General features: G+C 43.3%; 11 protein-coding genes across 16 annotated transcripts; 7 read left to right on the top strand and 4 right to left on the bottom strand.

Annotated features, from left to right (window-relative positions):
• The first annotated feature begins 39 nt into the window (after nucleotides 1–39).
• Nucleotides 40–2975, top strand: LOC132799031 (lipase member H-A). 2 transcript variants are annotated; one of them, XM_060811160.1, is made up of 6 exons: nucleotides 40–104; nucleotides 1371–1405; nucleotides 1698–1764; nucleotides 1851–2258; nucleotides 2323–2706; nucleotides 2762–2975. In XM_060811160.1, the coding sequence occupies exons 2-6, from the start codon at nucleotides 1378–1380 to the stop codon at nucleotides 2913–2915; spliced, it is 1041 nt and encodes a 346-aa protein (XP_060667143.1). In that variant the 5' UTR covers nucleotides 40–104; nucleotides 1371–1377; the 3' UTR covers nucleotides 2916–2975. The 2 variants fall into 2 exon arrangements, with proteins under 2 accessions (XP_060667143.1, XP_060667142.1); XM_060811159.1 differs by lacking the exon at nucleotides 40–104 and adding an exon at nucleotides 1271–1309.
• A 211-nt stretch (nucleotides 2976–3186) lies between these two features.
• On the top strand, nucleotides 3187–4298 carry LOC132798267 (WD repeat-containing protein 82). Its single transcript, XM_060810061.1, has one exon. It carries the CDS (start codon nucleotides 3279–3281, stop codon nucleotides 4230–4232), a length of 954 nt encoding a protein of 317 aa, XP_060666044.1. The 5' UTR covers nucleotides 3187–3278; the 3' UTR covers nucleotides 4233–4298.
• On the bottom strand, nucleotides 4234–5580 carry LOC132798265 (mitochondrial ribosome-associated GTPase 2). The gene is made up of 2 exons (XM_060810059.1): nucleotides 5372–5580; nucleotides 4234–5305 (listed from the first exon to the last, which is right to left on the bottom strand). The coding sequence occupies exons 1-2, from the start codon at nucleotides 5492–5494 to the stop codon at nucleotides 4295–4297; spliced, it is 1134 nt and encodes a 377-aa protein (XP_060666042.1). The 5' UTR covers nucleotides 5495–5580; the 3' UTR covers nucleotides 4234–4294.
• A 45-nt stretch (nucleotides 5581–5625) lies between these two features.
• On the top strand, nucleotides 5626–6667 carry LOC132798269 (haloacid dehalogenase-like hydrolase domain-containing protein 2). The gene is made up of 4 exons (XM_060810062.1): nucleotides 5626–5778; nucleotides 5835–6131; nucleotides 6185–6404; nucleotides 6462–6667. Exons 1-4 carry the CDS (start codon nucleotides 5651–5653, stop codon nucleotides 6630–6632), a joined length of 816 nt encoding a protein of 271 aa, XP_060666045.1. The 5' UTR covers nucleotides 5626–5650; the 3' UTR covers nucleotides 6633–6667.
• A 6-nt stretch (nucleotides 6668–6673) lies between these two features.
• On the bottom strand, nucleotides 6674–10225 carry LOC132798263 (alanine--tRNA ligase, cytoplasmic). Of its 2 annotated transcripts, none has more exons than XM_060810055.1 (3): nucleotides 10126–10225; nucleotides 8805–9820; nucleotides 6674–8744 (listed from the first exon to the last, which is right to left on the bottom strand). In XM_060810055.1, exons 2-3 carry the CDS (start codon nucleotides 9797–9799, stop codon nucleotides 6836–6838), a joined length of 2904 nt encoding a protein of 967 aa, XP_060666038.1. In that variant the 5' UTR covers nucleotides 9800–9820; nucleotides 10126–10225; the 3' UTR covers nucleotides 6674–6835. The 2 variants fall into 2 exon arrangements, with proteins under 2 accessions (XP_060666038.1, XP_060666039.1); XM_060810056.1 differs by having other exon boundaries at nucleotides 10122–10208.
• A 96-nt stretch (nucleotides 10226–10321) lies between these two features.
• LOC132798266 (uncharacterized) lies at nucleotides 10322–11785 on the top strand. The gene has a single exon (XM_060810060.1). The coding sequence runs from the start codon at nucleotides 10655–10657 to the stop codon at nucleotides 11783–11785; it is 1131 nt and encodes a 376-aa protein (XP_060666043.1). The 5' UTR covers nucleotides 10322–10654.
• LOC132798270 (protein cornichon homolog 4) lies at nucleotides 11328–12851 on the bottom strand. The gene is made up of 4 exons (XM_060810063.1): nucleotides 12747–12851; nucleotides 12537–12664; nucleotides 12280–12474; nucleotides 11328–12029 (listed from the first exon to the last, which is right to left on the bottom strand). The coding sequence occupies exons 1-4, from the start codon at nucleotides 12822–12824 to the stop codon at nucleotides 11957–11959; spliced, it is 474 nt and encodes a 157-aa protein (XP_060666046.1). The 5' UTR covers nucleotides 12825–12851; the 3' UTR covers nucleotides 11328–11956.
• Nucleotides 12852–13019: 168 nt separating this feature from the next.
• Nucleotides 13020–13859, top strand: LOC132798271 (uncharacterized). The gene is made up of 3 exons (XM_060810064.1): nucleotides 13020–13232; nucleotides 13293–13427; nucleotides 13726–13859. Exons 1-3 carry the CDS (start codon nucleotides 13103–13105, stop codon nucleotides 13857–13859), a joined length of 399 nt encoding a protein of 132 aa, XP_060666047.1. The 5' UTR covers nucleotides 13020–13102.
• Nucleotides 13860–14044: 185 nt separating this feature from the next.
• Nucleotides 14045–16687, bottom strand: LOC132798264 (uncharacterized). Of its 2 annotated transcripts, XM_060810058.1 has the most exons (4): nucleotides 16480–16687; nucleotides 15832–16400; nucleotides 14955–15199; nucleotides 14045–14898 (listed from the first exon to the last, which is right to left on the bottom strand). In XM_060810058.1, exons 2-4 carry the CDS (start codon nucleotides 16378–16380, stop codon nucleotides 14061–14063), a joined length of 1632 nt encoding a protein of 543 aa, XP_060666041.1. In that variant the 5' UTR covers nucleotides 16381–16400; nucleotides 16480–16687; the 3' UTR covers nucleotides 14045–14060. The 2 variants fall into 2 exon arrangements, with proteins under 2 accessions (XP_060666041.1, XP_060666040.1); XM_060810057.1 differs by having other exon boundaries at nucleotides 15832–16687.
• Nucleotides 16688–16937: 250 nt separating this feature from the next.
• On the top strand, nucleotides 16938–21801 carry LOC132798261 (RNA-binding protein 5-like). Of its 3 annotated transcripts, none has more exons than XM_060810051.1 (13): nucleotides 16944–17083; nucleotides 17149–17299; nucleotides 17402–17791; nucleotides 17879–18092; nucleotides 18228–18297; nucleotides 18596–18669; nucleotides 19045–19122; nucleotides 19186–19312; nucleotides 19425–19661; nucleotides 19718–20197; nucleotides 20322–21153; nucleotides 21212–21461; nucleotides 21522–21801. In XM_060810051.1, the coding sequence occupies exons 1-13, from the start codon at nucleotides 17080–17082 to the stop codon at nucleotides 21636–21638; spliced, it is 3024 nt and encodes a 1007-aa protein (XP_060666034.1). In that variant the 5' UTR covers nucleotides 16944–17079; the 3' UTR covers nucleotides 21639–21801. The 3 variants fall into 3 exon arrangements, with proteins under 3 accessions (XP_060666036.1, XP_060666034.1, XP_060666035.1); XM_060810052.1 differs by having other exon boundaries at nucleotides 16947–17083; nucleotides 17155–17299; XM_060810053.1 differs by lacking the exons at nucleotides 18596–18669; nucleotides 19425–19661; nucleotides 19718–20197; ... (1 more) ...; nucleotides 21212–21461; nucleotides 21522–21801 and having other exon boundaries at nucleotides 16938–17083.
• Nucleotides 21802–21988: 187 nt separating this feature from the next.
• On the top strand, nucleotides 21989–23474 carry LOC132783582 (queuine tRNA-ribosyltransferase catalytic subunit). The gene is made up of 2 exons (XM_060788835.1): nucleotides 21989–22188; nucleotides 22245–23474. Exons 1-2 carry the CDS (start codon nucleotides 22100–22102, stop codon nucleotides 23395–23397), a joined length of 1242 nt encoding a protein of 413 aa, XP_060644818.1. The 5' UTR covers nucleotides 21989–22099; the 3' UTR covers nucleotides 23398–23474.
• The last annotated feature ends 506 nt before the right edge of the window (nucleotides 23475–23980 follow it).

Raw genomic sequence — 23980 nt, 5'->3', positions numbered from 1 at the left:
AGAGCGCGCGTGTAAAAGAGAGAGAATGCGAGTAATTACTGACGCAGATCAGTTTTGGTTGTCATTGCAGTTGGACGCGTCGCACCTTGACGTCGAGTGCTCAGGTTAGTGTGAAGATTACAGTCCGCGTCGAATATCAATTCACTGAGAGTATGTAAGGTGTTTGCTTAGCTAATATTTAAAATAAATTATATGGTAAATAATACTATCTTTTGGATGCATAATTAAAACACTGTATTGCGCAAATATATACATATGAATCTATGACAGTGTACGTCAGTGTGAGTGTGTGTGTTCGGTCATCGAAAGAGAAAGCCAATAAATGATTTTCTGATTCGCCGCAACAAGTAAAACAATAGTGTTTGCATGCTTGTATGTGTGAATGTGTGCACACAGGTCAAGTGGTTTGTTGTGATTTAATTCTGTATTACAGCAATTAGGGGACGCTCTTTAATGTTTCTCTTTTATTATTATAGAGACACGGATAATTACATGTAATGCTGTGTGTGTTAGGCAGTTCACCTTATTTATGACCAAAATTATTTCATTCACTAATTACACGGATATGCTCTTTGTGACCGTTATCGCACTTTGAGCTCAAGTGGCGCGTTTTATTAAACGTTCGCCGCCCCGCCGATTAGCTTGGCGCTTTCGGATGTCGTGTCTCTTGCAGTTGGTTAATTTACTAGTTGATAGCCATGGATGTAAATTGAAGTGCTTTTCCATCTACCCTGTAAAACTCGTAGACCATTTTTGTTTTCCTATCTGCTGATTGATCTTTGAAATTACGAACTGTTCGGAGGGTCACAAAAAATGAGCTTATTCACTGCACTGCTTTCCAAGCACTGCTTGCAGATTGTAAATATTCGTGAGTCAGCACGTGTTGTTTGTTTGTATAACAGAGTAGAAATATGTACGTATAACAGAGTATTTTACAGTCGAGCAGCTGGTTTTTCGTTTATAACGGTACCGGACACATCTATTGCACAGGTATTACAGTTACAAAAATTATGACGGGTGCTCGACTAAAGCTTGCTTGACTGCGATTTAGAAATCGCCAGACAAAACATATGCACGTAAAAATAATACACACACCCATATATGTATATATATATATATATAAACACTTGGGCATAAAATAGTACTTACAGGGGAACTGAATATTCCGTATTCTGTGGCCGTATCTTATCGCAAATCCAAAAGCGTCGGAATTTAATTAGAATTAATTTTTCGTGATTTATTCTATGGATTTTCGCTTAGTTTTCTTTAATCAGGGCAAGCGACTAGAAGTGTTTCAACCTTTCTTAAAGTAAAGAATTTTTATAAGTAATCTGAGTTTATTTATTTATTTTTTTTATATTTTTTTACAGCACAAATATGCACAAGGCGGTGAAAAATAAATCCAGTAAGTGAAACTCGAAAGAAAATTGATCTGAAAAATGAGTGAATCATAAAACGAGGGTTATTGCCTTTAAATAAAGCAATGCAATCTCAAAGGATATTTAATTACATATTTATAGAAAGGAAATTCAATCTCGGTAGTGAATCATAAATATGATGGATACCATTTGTTTGTGAGAATAATAGATAACTACAATCAGGGCACTTCAATTAATCTTCTTTTTTATCACCCAACGTGTATTATCTATGCTTATATACTATATTAACCCTCTTTTGATATAACTCACTTATTTCAGGGTTGTTATGCGGCCTCAAAAATGCGAAAGCAGATCTTACAACAGCCAAGTTTATACTTTACTATGGGTATGTAATCATTTCGTAACCCGTTTTGTTTTAACCAGTCTTTGACACTCTTGTTTTGTTTTTTAATGTTGATGTTTTTCCCACAGTCCCAGTGTAGCCGATAGTGATATCTACGATCTGAATGATTCGAAGAGTTTGTTGGAGGATGAGCATTTAGATTTGACCAAAAACACAGTACTGTATTTACATGGCTATTTGGAGGATCCCGATGTGGAGAGCATTCATGTTATTGCTGAGGCCTATTTGGAGCGCAACGATACAAATCTGATTGTCCTCGATTGGGGCGAGCTGGCTGATGGTAATTACATGTTCGATGCTGTTCCCAATGCAAAGCAGTTGGGTCCTGAACTAGCCAAGGTCCTGCTGGAAATGTTCGATCATGGACTGGAAATTGACAAATTCCATATCGTTGGCCATTCGTTGGGTGGTCAGATGGCTGGTATTGTGGGTCGTGAAATCCTTAAACGAACCAAGGGAGTTAGGAAAATAAAAAGGTAAATTCCTAACATATAGTATTAATTAAATGGTTAATAATTCTATTGTCATTTTGCTGTGCAGAATTACTGGCTTAGACCCGGCATTCCCGCTTTTCTACCTTGCTGGATTATGTAATCATCTGAATAAGAAAGACGCCGAGTTCGTAGATATTATACACACAGATGCCTGGCTTTATGGTGCACCTAGTAGCAGTGGAACTGTCGATTTCTGGCCTAATGGTGGCAAGACACTTCAGCCGGGATGTCCGAAGCGCAATTACAAAATGCTTAGCGATAATGATTTGTCTAGCCATCGACGTAGCTGGTGGTTTTGGGCCGAATCAGTTTCGGAACGTTTTCCCATAGGATTTGATGCAGTAGCCTCAAAGAGCTGGGATGAATTTAAGCAAAAGAAGACGATTGAAACTGAATCAACCGTCGTAATGGGTCACAATTGTCCCACAAAGTGAGTTGAAGTTATAAATATGCAATTATTATTGATATATTTTGTATATTTCCAGTGTACATGGCGATTTTTACTTACAAACCAATGGCGTAAGACCTTTTGCACGTGGCAGAGAGGGAACTGTCTATGTGGATCCCAAGGAGCTGTTGGGCAATAATAATAGCTATGAAACTGCAATACCTGTCAAGGTAGATCACTGCGAATGTTAAATGCGAATGGAATAAATAAATATAAATTGTTGCTTGCTTCTGTTAAACCAAAAAAAAATTAGTTTTTTTTGTTCAATTCGCTTTTTAGAACAGCCTTCTTGGCGGGTGATTTTAAATTCAATTGTCTGTATATCGATAAAAATAATATTGCTGGAATTTATATTAAAAATCGATGTAACTTATCGATATTTCTTAGTTATTCACTTCTAGGGCTGCGATATTTTCGCTAATAGAAGACATCGATAGCAACAATAGTATTCCACAAATTCTGTGCATCCCTGGTTCCACAAAAAACTGAGCACAATTCCGAACACAACAAACATTAATTATTATTGCGTGGCTAAATAGAGAACGAACGCCAAAATGAAGATAAAACTAATAGATTCAGTTGTGCGCAGTTTCAAAGTAGCGAAAATTTTTCGTGAAAACACCGACAAAATCAACGCCATCGACTTTGCACCAAACGGCGAGCATTTGATATCCTGCAGTGAAGACGATCAAATTGTTATTTACGATTGCGAGAAGGGAACGCAGTCGCGAACGGTGAATTCAAAGAAATATGGCGTTGATCTGATACACTTTACACACGCGAACAACACGGCAATACACAGCTCGACAAAAGTGGATGACACCATCAGATATTTGAGTTTGCATGACAACAAATATTTGCGCTATTTTCCCGGCCACACGAAAAAGGTAATCTCGTTGTGTATTTCACCAGTGGAGGACACGTTTCTATCGGGTTCGCTGGATAAGACGTTGCGACTGTGGGACTTGCGTTCTCCCAATTGCCAGGGATTAATGCATCTCTCTGGGCGACCCATTGCCGCCTATGATCCTGAGGGTTTGATCTTTGCAGCTGGCGTCAATTCAGAGAGCATCAAACTGTATGATTTGCGTTCTTTCGACAAGGGACCATTTGTCACATTCAAGCTGAATCAAGAAAAAGAATGCGATTGGACAGGCCTAAAGTTCTCGCGTGACGGCAAAACGATATTGATAAGTACAAATGGTTCCGTCATACGACTGGTGGATGCCTTCCACGGCACACCGTTACAAACATTCACCGGCTATCCGAATAACAAGGGCATTGCCATCGAAGCCAGCTTTAGTCCGGACTCGCAATTCATCTTCTCGGGCAGCACTGATGGTCGGGTGCATATCTGGAATGCAGACACGGGCAACAAGGTCTCGGTGCTGAACGGCGATCATCCTGGACCGGTGCAGTGCGTGCAGTTCAATCCCAAGTACATGATGCTTGCGTCCGCCTGCACTAACATGGCCTTCTGGCTGCCCACATCCGAGGAGGGTCTTTAGATTAAGCTTATGTTCTTTGTATATTTAAGTCAATTGATTACAACTAAAGTAACATTTAATATTCAACTACTATACTGTTGTTGCTCCTTAGCCTTGTGACGATCATAAACTGTTCTTATTGTACTTAAGAGATGCGCCAGATTCTGTCCCATCTTGGCACTGATGCCCAAGATGTTGGCTTGACTTAGTTCCCGCTTCAGCTGCTCGTAGTTGGCTGCACTCTTGGGCATATCCATTTTATTGGCCACCACCAGCTGTGGGCGACTTGCTAGACTGCCTCCAAACTGTTCTAGCTCGTGCATAAGCTGCTCATATTGTTGCCAAGGCTCGGGCGCACTTGCGTCCAGCACAAACAGCAGCAGCGTGCAACGCTCTGCGTGCTTGAGAAATTGTATACCGAGTCCTTTATTCCGATGTGCTTCAGGTATTAATCCGGGGAGATCGGCAATTGTGAGCTGCACATGGTCATCGTACTGTACAGTGCCAAGATGTGGACGCAGTGTGGTGAAAGCATAAGGTGCCACCTTGGGCTTGGCACGTGTTAGCGCATTGAGCAGCGTGCTCTTGCCCGCATTGGGGAAGCCAATCAATCCGACTTCGGCCATGCTGCGCAACTCCAGCGTGTAGCTGCAATCCTCGCCAGGAGGCCCATACTCGCAGACCTTGGGACTTGTCTCTTTGTCGGTTGTGAAGAAGCGATTCCCCTTACCGCCGGCGCCGCCACGTGCGGCCACAAACATCAAGTCCGCTTGCCCCAAATCGGCCACAATCAAACCTTTTGTATTGCGCACTATGGTGCCTATAGGCACTTTGATCACCATATGCTTGGCATTCTTGCCATGACAGTCCTTGGCGCTACCAATGCCGCCTTCGGGGGCACGCAGAACGCTGCCTACATGATTGAAGTTACGCACGTCGTTCGACGCCTGGAAAATGATGTGAGCGCCATTACCGCCGTCTCCGCCATCGGGTCCAGCCCGTTCGTTGCACCATAGCTGCAAGAACGAGACGCAACCGTCGCCACCTTTGCCGCCCACAGCGCGCACCTTCTTGGCATCGGAGAAGTATTGTGCCTGCAATTGAAATGAGCAACATGTTTTGTTATGTAAACACATTCACATTCACGCTTCGATGCTTACCTCTTTGCGTGTCGACTTTGCTTTTTTGGGACGTAGTGCATTTGCAATTTGACAGTAGTTTAGACGGTTTTTAATTAACGACTTGGCTATAGGCAACCGGCTTGAAAGAGAAAACAACGACATCGTAGTCCATGTGCAACAGCAGCGTTTTGTTTATATATCGTTGAGAGCAATAAGCACGCACCGCAAATTGATCGATTTTAGCTCAGCTGTTGCTGTTGATTACAGTCATTTTTTATCGATAAAAGCTGTTAGCGTTTGTTTTGATTATCGGTCGCTATGTTGTGCCATAGAGGAATTTGCACGCAATTCAGAAAGATGTCCATAAAAGCAGCGCTCATCGATCTCAGCGGAACGCTGCATGTGGAGGATGACCCTACACCAAATGCTGTGGCTGCATTGCAAAGGTTTGTACTTGCTGTAAATACGACAATATATAAGTATATCTATTTAATCGGGGCAGACTGCGAGAAAGCGGCATCTCCGTTAAATTTGTCACCAACACTACAAAGGATTCAAAGAAATCACTGCACGAGAGGCTAACGAAAATAGGCTTCCAATTGGATGTCAATGAAATCTACAGTTCACTGAGTGCAGCAGCAGCATTTGTGTCGAAGGAACAGCTAAATCCTTTCTATCTGCTGTCGGATGATGCTCGCCAAGATTTTCCAACCGAAGACAAGAGTCGTCAGTTGGACTCCGTGGTTGTGGGCCTGGCACCCAACGCATTCAACTATGAACACATGAATAAAGCATTCAGGTGAGTTGCTTAACACATTTCATATGCACATCATTAAATGCTTTGCTTTGCAGCATCTTGTTGCAGCAAAAGTCTCACAAATTGGTCGCAGTGCATCAGGGTAAATACTACAAACGTTCTGATGGGCTGGCTCTGGGACCTGGTTGCTTTGTCAAGGGTTTGGAGTATGCCACTGGCTCGACAGCAACAGTTATCGGCAAACCCAATCCGTATTTCTTTAAGAGCGCTCTTCCCGAAGGCTTGACTGCCGAGCAATGCGTGATGATTGGTGATGTAAGCTTTGTGTTTTTAATCACATTGAAGAGCCCAACAAGTTGATTTCTTTTGCAGGATGCCAATGATGACGTGGCTGGCGCTATGGCTGTGGGTCTCCAGGGCATTCTCGTGAAGACCGGCAAATTCTTGCCCGATGCCTTGGCAGCGTTGACAACGCCTCCCACAGCGGTGGTAGAAAACTTTGCCGAGGCTGTCGACTGGCTGCTGTGCAAGAGAAATTCCTAAAGAAATGCCTTCTACTTTCTAAAATAAAGTACAGCTGACGATTTGAAAATGTTTACAAATGTATTTAATGTATTTTATAAATAAGCAGAAATTCTTTTTGAAAATGCAGCATAGCTTGAGGACCGTTTGGAACAGTCCACAATATATAGTATGTATTTAATGCGGTTATTAATTCCTTGCTGAGTATGTTTCCAATAGCCAATTTAGTTCAGTTTTGTTTGGGCGAATTTGTTGGCCAACTCGACGATTTCATCGACACGCTCAAAATTGCTGCCAGAGGCCTGAGCAGATTCCGGCTTACCGCCACCTTTGCCGCCCAGCACTGGAGAAATGTGCTGCACCCATTCGTTGGCCTTCAGACCCTTCTCCACAGCGCTCTTGGGCACTGAACACAAGCAAAAGATCTTCTTGGAGTCGGCATCCACAGACACAAACATGGCAGCAGCATCAGGCAGTTGGCCGCGCACTTGTTTCAAGGCAGCATCCAACGCCTTAGTGTTGTTATACGCCTCAAGCTGTTGGACCAACACCAAAGCCTTGGGATTCTCCTCGCACAAAGCCTTGGCACGCTCCACTACAGTCACAGAGACCGCAGCGCGCAGTGCACGCTCCTTGTCGTCGAGAGTTTTTTTCAATCCCTTCAGCAAGTTGCGCATCTCATCCTTCTTCACGTAGGGAATCGTAGCATGCGAGATTTGTTCAGTCAACTCAACAATCTGCTTCACATACAGTTTGGAATCCTGGCCCGTCTTGTCCGCTTCGATGGTGGCCTTGAGTTTGCCAATTTCCTGCTCGAATGCTTCCGATTTCTTGATGGCTTTCAATGCCTCCGGTCCGGTCAAGGCGACAATGCGTCTGATGCCCTTGGCAATGGCCTCCTCGCTGCTAATCACAAAGTCCATAATGTGACCCGAGCGACGCAGATGTGTACCTCCACAAAACTCCACAGACGTCTGCTCACCAGCCTCTGCTTCCGGCTCAGTCTCGAGCTGATCGACGGGCACACCGAAGGATATGACACGCACCGGATCCGGATAGACCTCATCGAAGACTGAGCGCAAACCGCGAATACGTTTAGCCAGCGCCAGTTTCGACTCCTTGGCATAGATGGGCACATTCTTGTAGACCATGTCGCGTGTTAACTGCTCCGTTTTGGCCACTTGTTCAATGGTCATCGCAGCCTTACTATTGAAATCGAAACGCAACTTTTCGGGCACCACCAACGAACCCTTTTGCTCGGTGTCCTTGCCCAGCACCTGCAGCAGACAATGATTGAGCGCATGTGTTGCCGAATGATTCTTCATGGTGAGCCAACGACGCTCAGCATCGATATGCAGCTGCACCTCATCGCCGACGGATAAAGTTCCCTCGACAATGCCAATGTGCAGAATGTAACCGCCACGATTGTAAACACGATCCACCAGAAATTCGTTGGCCTCATCGTTCAGCTTGACGAGTGCGCCTTGGTCGTAGATCTGGCCTCCGCTTTCGGCGTAAAAGTTTGTCTTATCCAACACAATGCCTGCCTTCTGGCCACTGGTAATCTGCTGCACGAATTGATTCTCGTACCGCAAAGCAACAATTTTGCTGCTGCAATCACTGTAGTTGTATGCGGAATCGCGTTCATCGGACACAGCTTCGTATTTGTATTTGAAGGAATCGTTTGTTAATGGCACACCCTGATCCTGCAGCTGCGATATGGCATGCACATCCAGATTAATCTCCTCGATCTTGCTGGCGCCTTTGCCCTGCGACAGAATGTACGAATTCTGCTTGGCTGCATCGTAGCCCTCCATATCGATCTTAAGCGATTTCTCCTCTGCCATCAGCTGTGTGAGATCCACGGGGAATCCATAGGTGTCATACAGACGCCAGGCGACATCGCCAGGAATGGTGGTTTGATCTGCGCCCAGTTTCTCGATAGTGCGATTAAGTAAATTGCGGCCGCGTGAAAGTGTCTTGAGGAACTGCAGTTCCTCCTCGTTGATGATGTCGATGATGTGCTGTGGATCCTTCTTAACCTCTGGGAAAGCGTCGCCCAACAGCTCAACCACAGTGTTCACTAAGCTGGCAAAGAAACCTGGCTTAGCATTCAGTTTCTCCGTTGCGTAGCTGTAGAAGATTAATGTGTAAAATTATTGTGATATAAATGAAAACTTTTGTTTAATTTACCGCACAGCGCGACGAAGAATGCGACGCAACACGTAGCCACGTCCAGTGTTGTCGGGATTGCCGCCGTCGGCCAAGGCAATGGTGATGGTGCGCGCATGATCGGCGAGCACACGATACGCCATATCGATGCCATCGACATCGTCGGCACCCACGCGTCCCTGATACGCTGGAGCACCAGTGCCTGCCTGAATGGCCTCAAACAGAGGTACAAACAGATCAGTATCGTAGTTGGAGCGTTTGTTTTGTATGACCGAAACGAGACGTTCGAATCCCATGCCGCAATCAATGTGCTTCTTGGGCAACGGCTTCAGGCTGCCATCGGATTCACGATTGTATTGAATGAACACAAGATTCCAGATCTCCAACACATCAGGATCATCCATGTTGACCAACTCTGGGACACTACGTCCACCAATGCGATCGAAATGCAGCTCAGAACAGGGGCCACATGGACCCGTTTCACCCATTTCCCAGAAATTATCCTTCATGCTGCCAGGCAAAATGTGCTCGGGCTTCAAGCCCAAGTCCAGCCACAATTGCTTGCATTCAAGATCGGGTTCCAGACCGCTGGCAGTATCGCCGCCAAAATATGTGACGTACAGACGATCCTTTGGCAGCTTTAAACGTTCAGTGAGGAATTCCCAAGCCCACGAGCAAATTTCCTTCTTGAAGTAATCGCCAAACGACCAATTTCCCAACATTTCAAAGAATGTATGATGGTACACATCCTTGCCCACATCGTCGAGATCATTGTGCTTGCCGCCAGCACGAATGCACTTTTGTGTGTTGGCCACACGAACCCATTTGGACATTTCGCTGTTAGGATCTGCGATTCCCAGGAAAATGGGTTTAAATTGATTCATGCCGGCATTGGCGAAGAGCAGTGTGGGATCATCGAGTGGAATTGTGCTGGAGGAGTGCACATAGATGTGCTGTTGCTCCTTGAAGAAGTTCAGATACGCATCGCGTACTTCCTTTGCGGTGAGGAACTTCATCTTGTTGGTAATTTACTTGAACTGCAAAATGTACAGGTTAGTTTTTCTGTTACCAGTGTTGCCACGCGACAAACTCCCCACACAATGTAAATAGTCAGGTGTGTGTGTGTATTAGATACTCTACATATAAATCAATGCAATTGCCAGCCAGTTTTCGGGTTAAGCTCTTTTTTGTGAAAGTCCACAAAAAAATCACTCAATTGAGTGAGACGTGATTTAGTTGCTTAAGTTTGAATTGTTTGTAAACACTTTCACAAAATTGTTTATCTATTGGCAAGCAATTGTACTGAAGTTACATTTGTATTTGTTATGTATTACTCACTCACGTTTTTCAAGAATTAAATGCAAATACAAAACAATTTCGTCAACCGGGACGACTGCAGCAACGTGTAAGGCAATGTGACCGCAGCTTGAATAGCAAGCTATGCTATTTCATGTTGCTGAAATACCGAAATATACCTTTGGTTTTGGCGCTAGTTTTTGAACAGGTGCGATAGCTTTATTTGAGTGGTGTTATCGATGGCGTTCGTAAATCCAATTGGGAAACTTGACACCTATTAGAGACTACGGACACTTCATCTCAAAAACAGATTTATTTTTGTATTGGCAAGTAGGAGAAATTGAGTTGTATTTTTTTTTTATCTATTAGTAAGTACTCACGAATTACATGCAGAATACAAACAATTGCGTCAGCCGGCATCGTAAGTGCAACCTGCAGTTTAAAATATACAGAATATACCACTTCGAAGCAAGTAGCAAATTATCGGTAGCCCAGTTATCGATAGCTTAGCTGTTGCTCTGGTATTATCGTGCGAAAAACAAATCCAATTGGATAAACTTGAAGCAGATTCCGCCATGGATTTCATTGAGCGAGAATTATCAGATATACGCGCTAATTGTGAAGAGCAAACCATTAAATTAATCACCTGTAATGCAACATTAGTGCGCATAGATTTGCTGCCGCAACGGCCAAATCGCAGCATGACAGTTTGTTTACGTTTTCCGGAGGATTATCCGCAACGTTGCTCGATTCTTGTGGAGCTCAAAAGTCGCGTCTACTCAGATAAGTTGCTGGCGGAGCTCACCCGACTGTTGGACGAACATGCCAAACAGCATTTGGGCAAACCACAAGCGCTACTTGTACTTCGCTTTGCCCTGCAATATCTGTCGGATAATCCACTCTGCATTTGCCTGGACGAGATCAAGCAACTGCGTCAGGATCTCAAATCGGATAACGTAAGTCAGCTGAAGCTGCGACAACGCAACAGCTGCGTCGAAATAACTGCACGTGGTGGTCAATACTACTATCGCTTGACAGCCGCTGTGCCCGACGATTATCCGCAGCAAGCGGTCGATTTGCGCGGCCAGGAGTCAAATCTACCCAATGTCCTGCTACGATATCTCAACGGACAATCGCGTGAGATTGCCCGGCAATGTGTTGAGCCACCATTGCGTCTCAGCAAAGATGAATTGGCCAATTTCCGACCATCTCGAAGTTTGTATCGCACGTTGAAGTTTTGCTTGGAGGCCACACGTGACTTTCACTTGGAGTTGTGTCCCATTTGTGATAATCCTGTGCTACCACAGCAGCCAGAGAATGTGGTGCTTGATGATCGTGACGATGCGTTTGTGGAACGAGTTTATTGTGGGCATCTCTTCCATCAGGGCTGCCTCAAACTTTATCTATCAGAGCCTCCGTTTCCCAAGTCGGGCAAACTGTGTCCAGCCAAGCGACGTCATCCTCGCTCCGATGCTCATAGCTACATGGGCAAAGGAGCGATTACAGCTGGTACATCCTCTGGAATTAAACTGGATAATAGCGATAATCGATGTGGCATCAAATTGGCCCACGATCGTTGGGTTGTCAGTGTAAAGACAGCCGAGGCACGCTGGGCACAAAAGCAGGCGCGACAACGCGAGCTCGAGGAAGTGGTGGATTTTTTTACAGTAAGTCGCAAGCGAAAGAAGACTTCGTTTTGTATATAAGAGTATAAGTATATTTAAATTTTGTGATCGAATACGCTTAAAAATGGGCTGCAGATGCTAAGAGATATGAAAATAAATAGAGAAATTAAATAATGAGTATTGGTCAATTGTGGATGTCGTTGATGTCAATACGTTGTGCGTCTAGTTGCTGTGGGAGCGCTCCTTAGTTGGTTAAAAAGCGGTGACAATCTCATCCGCTTCGTGCCGCTTGATGGGATCACCTTTAATTAGCGATGAAATGAGACTGAAAATAACCGTAAGTTAATGCAAATTAATGACACTCATGAGGAGTAAAAATCAAGGAGCGAAAATAATGATTTATTATTATTTTTATACAAAGCCAAAAATAATTATGATTAGAAACATATTAAATTATTTTAAATACAATTATCGTAGGAGGAAAACAAAAAAACATAAAAATGCAAATATTACCATGTAATATTTATAAATGAAATAATGATGATATCGGTCCCTGTTATATTTATGTCACTCACCAATACAATCCCACGAAGAACATTACAAAGTAATATCCCAGATAGATCATACAGTTCCTCAAATGAACCTTCAAGAGTCCTCGACTGTGAATATCAACAGGATCATAGACGCCAAGACTGTCACGACGCTGGCGATGCAGTTCATAAAATAACCAAACGACCATTGGTAAATTGAGCAAGAACATTATCCAGTGACTGCAATAGAGATGCTCCACATTTAATGCTAATTAATGGAGGAAAAGTGGTGGAAAAGTTACCCGCAAATTAAAAGCAGAAAACAGAGCAACGCATGAGAACCGAATTTGGGTATAACCCAGAAGTTTAAGCGACGACAGCACTCCTGGGCATTGAGGTAGTCGCACTCCAAGTCGGCCAGCGTCAATACCTACATGAAACGCAAAGATTTTCATTCAATTTTCACTTTTCCGGTACACGCACAACACAAACAAAAAAAGGCAACAACTTACATAGTAAATTAATAGCAATAGAATTGCGCCATAGACGAGCAGCGTAATGCAGAACACAGCTGTTTCGGGCAGAAACATAATTGCACTTGAGATTACACTTTTTTCTTAAAAATACGTTTAAATTCTAATTCAAATAAATAATTTGCGACATTTTCACAGTTTGTTTTTAATTAGCTCTCAGCGGCAGTGCTGTGCAATGAGCGCCGGGTATGGCAAGCAGTGTTGCCAAGTGCTGATGTGTTTTGCCAACCCTAGTTGATGGTGTAGGATATGTTACCCCAAACACCCTGTACTGTGTTGCTAAGACAATGTAAACAAACGAGCGTTCGTATTCTAAGCGATTTTTAATTAATAATATGGGAGGCAAAAGTTATTATTGTGATTATTGTTGTTGTTTTATGAAGAATGATCTCAATGTGCGCAAATCACATAATGCTGGCATCGCACACTGCACTGCAAAGGCAACTTATATGCGCCGCTTCGAGCGTAAGACAAACTTGACGATTATAAATGAAATAAATTATAAAATATTTTTAAAATGCTTAGATCCCCGCAAAATATTAGAGGAAGAGCGCATGAAAATACCCTGCAAACGTTTTTTTGCTGGATACTGCAAGTTTCAGGCTCTCTGCAAATTCGGCCATTTTAATGCAAAACAGATGCAACATCTAGAGAAAATTGGTAAGATTTTGATGTCAATTAAATTGCAGATTTTTTTTTTATTTTAATTTTTGTTTATTTTTAATTAAAAAATAATAAGTGGAGACACTAACAAAAAATGTAAACACAGAAACGTTTATTAGGAACAATTTTTTTTATTTTTTTTTTAATTGAATGGTAACTCTTATATTTTTATTTTTAATAAAACTAATTAAATAATTATAAACTTTGTTTAAAACATTAGTCCAAACTTTTAAGTTATTTTAAAATTAAAGAAGGTTTTACAATGAAAATTCAATTGCCTAATATAATTTTACAGTGAGTAAACTAAAGAAAAAACAAAGTTCCAAAAGGAAAAAAATGCCGCAACTCAAACAAAATTTGCCGCCGTCACTTCAATCAATAAATTTAACCAAGCTGAAGCAAAGCAATCTGGAGTTAAGCTGGGGTTAGATGGCTACAACTAAGCTGATCGACTGTAATATACCCGACACCCTTACAATAAAAATAAATTGAAATTCATATTGAATTGCATATCCAAGAAACGGTATACATTTTTTATGGTTAACGCTTAAAGATGTAAAGTAAATAATAATAATAAATTATATAATTATAAAATTAATAAATCTAAATAAATAATTTTACGATTTGTTCTCAACTAGATTTGCCATTTAAAATGCCAATCACTTTGTCCATAATGCGAGCGATCTTGAGACTTATACGCAAAACACGAGCAAATTCATAATGAAATGATTTGGGGCTATGCCCACTGAGGTTCTCCTCGTCGGGATCGCTGAGATGCGCCAACAGAAAGTAGCACAGATGCTCAAGTTCACCTTCTACAGCATAAAAGAGACACGCGTTCCCAGCACGGGTTTCACTCGCATTCAGGATCTCATTCTTTAGACGTCGCCCCAAGAGTTTGTCCTTATTGTGTTCGAGTTTGTCGCAAGCACGTTCATAGAATTTGGCAAAACGCTGCTCATCCTTGACCTCGAGACTTTTATTGCTGCTGTTGCTGCTGCCTTCGGCCTTTGCTTCGTCTAGCGTCCCCTCAATGGGCCGTCGATAGACTGAAGCACCCAATTGCCGCTGATCGATGGTGTCACAGATGACCTCAGCCATTTTATAGCGATTATGCCGTATGGCAATGTGTAAAGCTGTGTAGCCATCATCGTTGGTTAGCAGCAACAGATTGAGATCGATGTGCAGCATCAACATTTGCAATGAATCCAGCTGAATGTTGTTGATAATGGCTAAGTGAAGGGCTGTATTAGAATCCTCGTAGATGTACATGGGAAGAACGCCGGCATTGATTATAATTTTTACAATTTCTGGATCCGAATCGTTGGTTATGGCCAGCTGGAGGCAATCCTCGCCAGCTTGGCTAAGCAACTCATTAAGCGCAACATTCTGCTTCATCTTTGACCAAACGAAAACCTGACGCTGCACTCCATAAATATTATTCTCTAAGATGGCATCATGTATAGGTCTAAGAGAAGAGTCTTGTTAATTGAAGAACATTAGCAGTTGGAATTTAAGACTTACAACAATCCCTCATCGTTCATTACGTGCGATATTCGGAACTCTTTCGACATGGTCGCCAATATTGTATCTTGTACGCCATTCTCTATGTATGTATCGATTTGCTTCGAGCATTCCGTTAAACTGATGTCACTCAGACTAAGCGAGAAATTGGATGACATTGAATCTCGACGCTGTATGCAGCTGCTGCTGTTGTTGACGTTCACATTGTTGGCGTTGGTGTTGTAACTGCCACTTGTGGTGGCATCCTGGGAAAAAAAACAGAAGATCATGCAATATATTTGAATTGACTGGAAAGGGGTGACAAAACAAAAGAATGGTAAGCAATGCTTACTATGCATATTTTCTCTATCAGCTTATATGTAACAGGGAAAACTCTTTGTTCTGAATGACTGTCTGACTTTCTGGTGAAATTATTCATGCACTGCTCACATGGCAAGAGCTACGAGGGTAATATTTAGATACATCAAAACTTTTTTTAATTATAGTTAGATTAGAATACGGATTTCCCTAAATTCCAATTTGAAGTCACTTGAAATAATGATTAAAGCTCGCATGTGGAAAATGTTAACTAATGGAAACCTAAGGTGGTTGTTGCTTTATTTTTATAGCGATGATTTTTATGTAGGTCAATATGTGACAGTCATAGCTTAAACACTGGACATTATTAAAGGTAAAAATTAAAATTTTAAAATTGAAAGCTTGAGATCAAGAATATATCTACCCTATTTGAGGAATAATTGGTTTAACCAATACCTTCACCTTGAAAGCTGTTTCTGAAGTCCTGTACAAATGTTGTAACATATGTATGTTACAATAATTGTGTGAAAAGGATGTGATTATGAAGGGATTACAGGGCGTATTATAAAATTTGACTTACAACTGCTGTCAATTTCTTTTTCTTGTTCGTCTGCAGCGGAGTCAGTTGCTTGTTCTCGCGTTCCTGCATCGCCATTTGAGCCGCCGATCGCTTGACCACCTGTGGCACACATGTGTTGCGCTTTCTGCCTCGTTTGCGGGGCACCTTAACAGCTGGATCTGAGGGTTTTCCGCTTTCCGTGCTCTCCTCTTTTGTAGGTGTTTCTGTTTTTGTTGTAGGACATTCTTGCTTAAGCGGTAAATCGGATTTGATAGCAACTTCGGTAAAAGAGCTTTCGATTTTCGTTTCTTTTGTCTCTAGGAATTCGGTTTGTGTTGACGCATTGATTTTTAGGGGTTTTTCTTCTTTTGCCGCGCACTGTTTACACTGATTAGACGAGATAGTAGACGACGACGACTTATCACTGCGACCGTTGATAGCATCGATAACGCGTTGCTGGAGGGCTTTATCGGGCAGTCGCATTAACAATTTAAAGATATCCTCGTAAATGGACTGAAAGGATTTACGTTGCATATACGTATTCGTGATCACATTCGTTTGCACATGCATCACACGCACTGGAACCGAAACTGGGGGAGGAGAAGTTGTTGTCGCTGCTGTGACTCCGACCCCAATTAAAGGTTTCATTTTGATTTCTGGGTTACTCACACGAATCTGCTGAGATTTCGTTAACAAAACTTTTTTCATTTTTACGCACTTGATTTGCAACTGCTCTTGACGTTCACTCTTTGTGTTGTCACTTTCGGGGGATGTCGCGTTTTATGTTGATGAAAATAAATATTAAGTTGGTTTTCCCCCAGCACACGCTTGCACAAGCAAACTCACTTACATAGAGATCATGGTTGCTAACGATATCTAATCGGCGCTTTTCAACACTACTTGAATATTGTGCTGTTAAGTTGCAGCTCAGTTAACATAATGTGTTTTATATTTCTTATAGCGGCTGTTAGGTTACAATCAATAAAACCTAATTTAAATTATAGTTTATATAATAATAAATAATTTACATTACTTATTTAATCTGCTTGCAACAAATAATCGGTGCTTACCATGCAACAAATCGATAGTTATAAAATTTCGACAGTGTCAGCTCGTCTCTTTGGGATTTATTGGCTCTAAACTTTCGGTCACCCTGGCGTTAAATAGCAGGCCGAATTTTTTCGCTCAGTTTTTACACACTACTCTATATTATTGAGAATCGAAAATAGCTGAAACAATAAGGGTTTTTTTTTAGATTAGTGTTGCCTAATGAGTGAGTTGCGTGAATCTAATATTACTAGTCTGTACTCTTGCATTTGGCATTGATACGAATCCCAGACTCAGGTGCGCGTAATATGGACTCGCATTCGCGATATGGACGCAGCTTTTCTGGGGGTGGCAACAATGCTGGTGGTAGCGGAGGGGGCGGGGGCAACAATAGCGGCAACCAATACAGACGCCAATATAGCCGCTCCCGTTCACGCTCACGGTAAGCAATGCGAAAAACTCGTATTCTATAAATATATCAAAAAATTAGCATTTACTGCAATCACATTTTGTGCGATTCCCATTTTAACCCAATTTACAACAGCGAGCGAAGTCGGGAACAGGCTGGCTATAGACGCCGCAATTCACGTTCCCGCAGTCGGGAACGCTCGTCGCAGCATCATTATCGCAATGCGGGCAGCGCCGACAAGGATTTGTATCGTGACTTGATTAATGACGACTACAATGAAGAGCGTGGCGGTAGCAGCTACATTAGCAACTACAACAACAGTTCGCGCAGCAATAACAATTACCATCATCGCCGTGACGATAGCAGTGAGCGTGATCGCGATCGTGAGCGGGATCGTGAACGTGATCGCGACCGTGATCGCGAACGTGATCGTGAACGGGACCGGGATCGAGATCAGCGCTGGAAGCATTATGATCGAGAGCCACGGGAACGCAATTCGGACTTTGACAGAGGCAGCGAACGCAGGTGAGTTTAAAAAGACTGCAACTAACAAGCTGCAGCTGCTCTTGATTGGCCTATTTGATTTTAACTACTTCTCGGATTCTATTGCAGTCGCGACTATCGCTCTCATAACAATGGCAATGGCAACAACGCCTTGGTCAGCACGAATCGGGATCGCGATAGACGCTACTCCTCCGATGAGGAAAGCTATGATAGCGACGAGAGCGACGACAGTCAATATCGACGCAACAATGTGCGAACAAGCAACGAGGCTTTGAATCAGATCATCATCTTTGGCCTAAAGAAGCACATCACCGAGGCGGATGTAAGTACAAAATTAAATGTTGATATGCGTAGACACAAACCATTGCTTATCGAAAACGTAAACCAATTGATAAAATTTATTTAAAATTTTAATAAGATCTTAATTAATGACTCTTATTTCTTGTGCTGCTTACAGATTATGGGCGCTCTGATTCAGGTGAACATGGAGCCCTCTTCGATACGATTGATCAGGAAACGACCAACAGGTGGGTTGCAATATCGAATAGATTTTTAATTCTTAGCAAAGAAAAGCTTTACCATAACTAGTGTGTAAAATACGCGACGTAAGTATTTATCTTGTCCAAAAAGACGGGAAAAGTTGGTACCAGCAACCAAATACCAAATTGAATGTACAATTGTACTTGGCCACATGAGATCAGTAAATGAAATTATAAACAACAAAGACAACACCAATCAAACAATACCCAAAATGTTACAAAAATATTAAACAAAACTACATTTTTTGACAAAAACATTTTGTATCTGCTTCTATCTAAAATTTAGGTGCATCACGCGGTTTCGCATTTGTCGAGTTTAATACCGTTGAGGAAGCAACTCGTTGGATGGAATTAACTCAGGTATCCCAACCAAGAAACGAACCAAGCTAAAAGAAATATCAAACTCGGCAATAATACTTTGCGAAATGTGTGCTTCAAGTTCAGTTTGCTGCTGTCCCAGTCGAAGATGTGTCTTTCCTTTTCAATTTGTTGTCTGTACAAAATTTGTTGCAGTTTATTAATGAGGTTGTTTGCTGAACTTGAGGCAAACATTTCAATTGATTGGAGCACCAACTAAACAGCGACAACAACAACAACGAGAACAGCAACAGCAAAAACATCGCGTTAACAGACACAGAAGCAATCCGGTGACTGTGTATTCTGTGCAACATGTGGAAAACCCCAAAAGAACAGTCACTAATCGTCGATTATTCTTGGTTTCTTTTTTTTACGCAGGGCAATCTGAAGTTGGGCGATCAACGCGTCTTCCTGCAGTATAGCCACAAACGCATCACCGACTGGCATTGCATTAAGGTCTGTGTACTGTATTTAATTGTAATAGATCCCTAATTAAACAATTCTTTCAATACTTTATAGTGTGGCGTGTACAACTTCAAGCGACGCTTCTCCTGTTTCATGTGCATGGCATCGCGTGCGGAGAGCGAGAGCATTTATACCGGTGGCGGCGAAGGCATCGATGAAGTTAGCCCCATTCTTACAAAAAGTATACAAAAAAACAACAACTTCTCTAAGCCAACAATTTCGTTATATCAAATGGAACAAATTTTAATTGCAACGCATTCCCACAACTCACTTCCCATTCATTCCCAATGCAGAGATCATGCTGCGCAATCTGGATGCGCTTACCACCGAGGAGAGCGTGCTCACTGCCCTGCAGAAAGTGTTGCCCAAGCTGGCCAAAACCATTAGCAAGGTGCTCATAAGTCGCGATGCGCTGACACAAACCTCGCGCGGCTTTTGTTATCTGGAGTTCGAGACGCTCGTCGACTCGATGGATGTGCACAACGCTTTAACTGCGCTAGAGACGCCACTGCGTATTGATGAGCGCGATGGTGAGTTGATTCTGCAATTAAATATGAGCTCTAAATAATTGTTATTTGACTTCTAGTGTGCATCAGCTATTGCAATGACGCGGAGAGCAATCAAGCGGTCTCAAAGGATGCACAAGATGCCACAGGACAAAACAGCATGCACGGTGCTTTGGCTGCTGTGCCGCCCTCCGATGCTGGTGGAGAATATACGCTGGCTGATGTGCCACGCCTCGCCGAATACAGCGCCTCATTGTATGCCTCAACGCCAGCGGAGCATGCACATTACGTGCAGTATTATACCGACTATTATGTGGCCGAAATTAAGAAAGGAGGTCAGCTTGGAGGCGGCGGAACTGGTGAAGCTCAGGTAACAGAGGCCAATTCGGGTGCAGCGGTCGCATTGTCTGCCATTCAACGTAAGCAGAAAAAGATGAACAGCATTGAAACGACAGCCACAGCAGCAGCTTCAGCTGCAGCTCAGGCAGCAGCCGCTGTTAAGGCAAGCTTTGCGGCACAGACTGTGGTTGCTCCCAGGGGGAATGATGGCAAGACTTATCGTGAGTAATTGTAGAATTTTAAAAAGATTGCATGTTAGTTATTGGAGTTAAGAATGATGTTTGTGAGCTGTTGTAATTCAATTGTTATCAACTGCAAACTAATGTTTATTTCTTCATCCCTTAGCCACTCCCGATGTAAGTCGCTACCAGTACGACGAGACCTCTGGCTACTACTATGATCCTAGCACGGGCTTGTACTACGATGCGCATTCGCAGTACTATTACAACAACGAGACAGGCGCCTATTTGTATTGGGATCAACGACGCAGCACCTACATACTGGCCACGCCAGCATCAACGCAGGCAGCGCTGCAGGAGACGCTGGCACAAGAGGCGGCGGCAGCTGCTGCGGAACAGAAGGAGGAGGATAAGAAGGATAAGAAAGACAACAGCAACAAGCATGACAAAGTCAAGGTGGCCAAGAAGATTGTCAAGGACATGGAGAAGTGGGCAAAGCAATTGAATCAGAAAAAAGACTACACTGTGGTGGCCACACCGCAGCCCATTCTGCCGGGTCGTGGTGATCCAGGCAACGAGGCACCGAGTACATCTCGTGCGGCAGCGGGCGGCGCCTATGCTGATGTTGGATTCTCGATACTTGAAAAGAAGGAGCGGGGCAAGCTCAGTGATTATGTGCCACAACCAACGCCCATTAACAAGCTGGTGAATGCTTATGGCGGTGGCTCCGACTCCGAAGAGGATAACAGCGGCAGTGTTGCGGCAGCAGCAGCAGGAGGAGGAGGAGGAGGAGCTGGCGGCGGTACTGTCGATGAAATGGACTATGTGGACTTTCAGAAGCTAACGTGTCTGCTGTGCAAACGTGCCTTTCAATCTCATGACATTCTGCAGAAGCATTTAAGGATGTCGAACCTGCACAAGGAGAATCTAGCCAAGCTGAATGTAGCGGGCAGCACCGCGAGCGTCAGCAATGATGATGCAGGGGCCGCAGGACTATCGTAAGTGTAACTTTAAAACATTAAGAATACTATAAACAGCTGTGCTTAATCTTTACAGCTACCGTGATCGAGCCAAGGAACGTCGCCTGAAGTATGGCGAGGGTGATCCGCCGCCACCAAATCGCAGTCGCGAGCGCTTCGAGCATGAGATCAAGAATCTGCAGACACGCCAGAAGGATGGCGGCGGAACAGCGCCTGCTATGCCCATCAGCTCCAACAATGTTGGCAATCGATTGCTGCAGAAAATGGGCTGGTCAGAGGGTCAGGGTCTGGGCCGCAAGAATCAAGGACGCACACAAATTATCGAGGTGAGAGACACAATTCAAAATCAATATCCAATCAATTCACTGACTTATCTTGTCTTTTAGGCCGAAGCACGCTCCAATAACATTGGATTGGGCAACAAGAGTGGCACATTGGCGCCAGGCGATGACTACAAAACATACATTAAGAAGATGATGAAGTCTCGATATGAAAACGCCTAAATGTTGTTTATTTATTAATTGTACATTTCCTTAATTATTCGATTTGTAATTGCAAACGCATTGTTTGTTGTTTACCTCAGCTCTCACAATTTTACATATGTTTATTTAAAAAACATGCCCATCATGAAAATAGCTTAAATACAAGTAGTAATATAAAAGTAAATTTTTCATTTTAATTTAATTTTAGATACTTTTCGATTTGCTGTGGAAGAAGCAATTGATACTTTATTGTATTGAATTTGCGCGCCACATTCTGCAACAGCTGCATCACGGCTGCCAGGGCTACACTGCGATTACAGCTGTTATATTGAATGCACGCTTTTGTTGCTTGTCGAGTGTGGTCACACTGAAGTGCGGCAAGTTGTTTACGTTTTTCGCACACGTGCTGACGCATCTATTAGTAATATTTTCGTTCTTTAAGATTATTAAACGTATATAATAAGTGGACAAGTATTAATCCAATGAGTTCCAGCAAAATTCCACCGCTCACCTACAAAGTGGTGGCCGAATGCAGCGTTTCTAAAGCGCGCGCCGGTCTCATGACTTTGAGGTAAATTTTAGCACCTCACAAAAATGATTTCGGTTAATATGAAAAATTCTTGACAGGCACAGCGAGGTGCGCACTCCAGTATTTATGCCCGTGGGCACGCAGGGCACCCTCAAGGGCATACTGCCCGATCAGTTGATTGAGCTCGATTGTCAAATCCTACTCGGCAACACTTATCATTTGGGACTTCGACCGGGCATCGAGACGCTACAAAAAGCAGGAGGGTTGCACAATTTTATGGGCTGGCCACGCGCAATACTCACGGATTCGGGTGGCTTTCAGATGGTCTCACTGCTGCAGCTCGCGGAAATCGATGAGCGTGGCGTCAACTTTCGTTCGCCCTTTGATCAAAGTGAATGTATGTTAACGCCCGAGCATTCGATGCAAATTCAGAATGCCATTGGAGCGGACATCATGATGCAGCTGGACGATGTCGTGAAGACCACAACAACGGGGCCACGTGTCGAGGAGGCTATGGAACGCACTATTCGCTGGGTAGACCGTTGTATCTCAGCTCACGCCCGCAACGATGACCAATCGCTATTTCCCATTGTCCAGGGAGGATTGGATATTCCTCTCAGAGAGCGATGTGTATCTGCTTTGATGGAGCGCCAGGTGCGCGGCTTTGCTGTGGGCGGCTTAAGTGGCGGCGAGAGCAAACATGACTTTTGGCGCATGGTTGATGTGTGCACCGATCATCTGCCCAAAGAGAAGCCACGTTACCTGATGGGTGTGGGCTTTGCAGCCGATCTTGTGGTCTGCGTCGCCCTCGGAATCGATATGTTTGACTGCGTATTTCCCACACGCACAGCTCGCTTTGGTTGCGCCTTGGTGGATGGTGGACAGCTGAATCTGAAGCAGCAGAAGTATAAAAATGACATGACGCCCATTGATGTTGATTGTGGTTGCAACACCTGCAAGCGTTACACCCGCTCCTATCTGCATCACATTGCCACCAATGAGAACGTCTCCTGTTCGTTACTTAGCATCCACAACGTTGCCTTTCAGCTGCGTCTGATGAACTCCATGCGGGAAGCGATCCAACGGGATGAGTTTCCGCAGTTTGTACGCGATTTCATGGCCAGACATTTTGTGGGCGAACCGATTCCCACTTGGATACGTGAAGCGTTGGCAGCTGTCAACATTGAACTGCCCGAGGACGCAGTGCACCAAACAGAGGAGCAGGAGAAGCGGACGGAAAAGAGCAGATGATTCTAGTAGCTACTAAATAAAAATTCCTTTCAATTTATATTTATTGACTTCATAATTACACGACAACTGTAATTCAAATGTTTAATTGGAATTGTATTCAAATAGTATGGGGATGCAGTGCAGCAAGCAGAACAATATGCGAGTCATCTTGCATGGAAGCATGCGGTTCAGAAAGCAGTGTAAGACGCCAATGATTGAAGTAGTCACATTATTATTGACTAGGTGATTACGCAAGAAATGTTCTTTAATTATTTAATGTTATTGAAAGGGTATTAAAGTGTCGCTTTGCTGCTTTGAGCTTTTACAAAGCTTTGCGCTGCTCACCTATGGGAAAAAGCTTGTCTGCCATGACGCATGCAAGAGACCATCAAAAACCGCTTGAAGATCAATTCGTTTTTCGTCTTGTACTTTATTTTCGCGTTCCAACCATTTACACCTATGTACACACATGTTTAGCTATTAACAGGTATATGTGTATATGTGCAGAATGCGTCTCCAACAACAGCAACGTGTGGTTCACGGTGCTTTGCTCTCTTTGGCTCTCTCTTTGGCGCTTTTACACACGTCAGACAGAGACACAGAG

This window comes from Drosophila nasuta, chromosome 2L (assembly GCF_023558535.2).
Source record: "Drosophila nasuta strain 15112-1781.00 chromosome 2L, ASM2355853v1, whole genome shotgun sequence".
NCBI lineage: Eukaryota > Metazoa > Arthropoda > Insecta > Diptera > Drosophilidae > Drosophila > Drosophila nasuta.
This window is presented reverse-complemented; position numbering and strand designations above follow the sequence as displayed.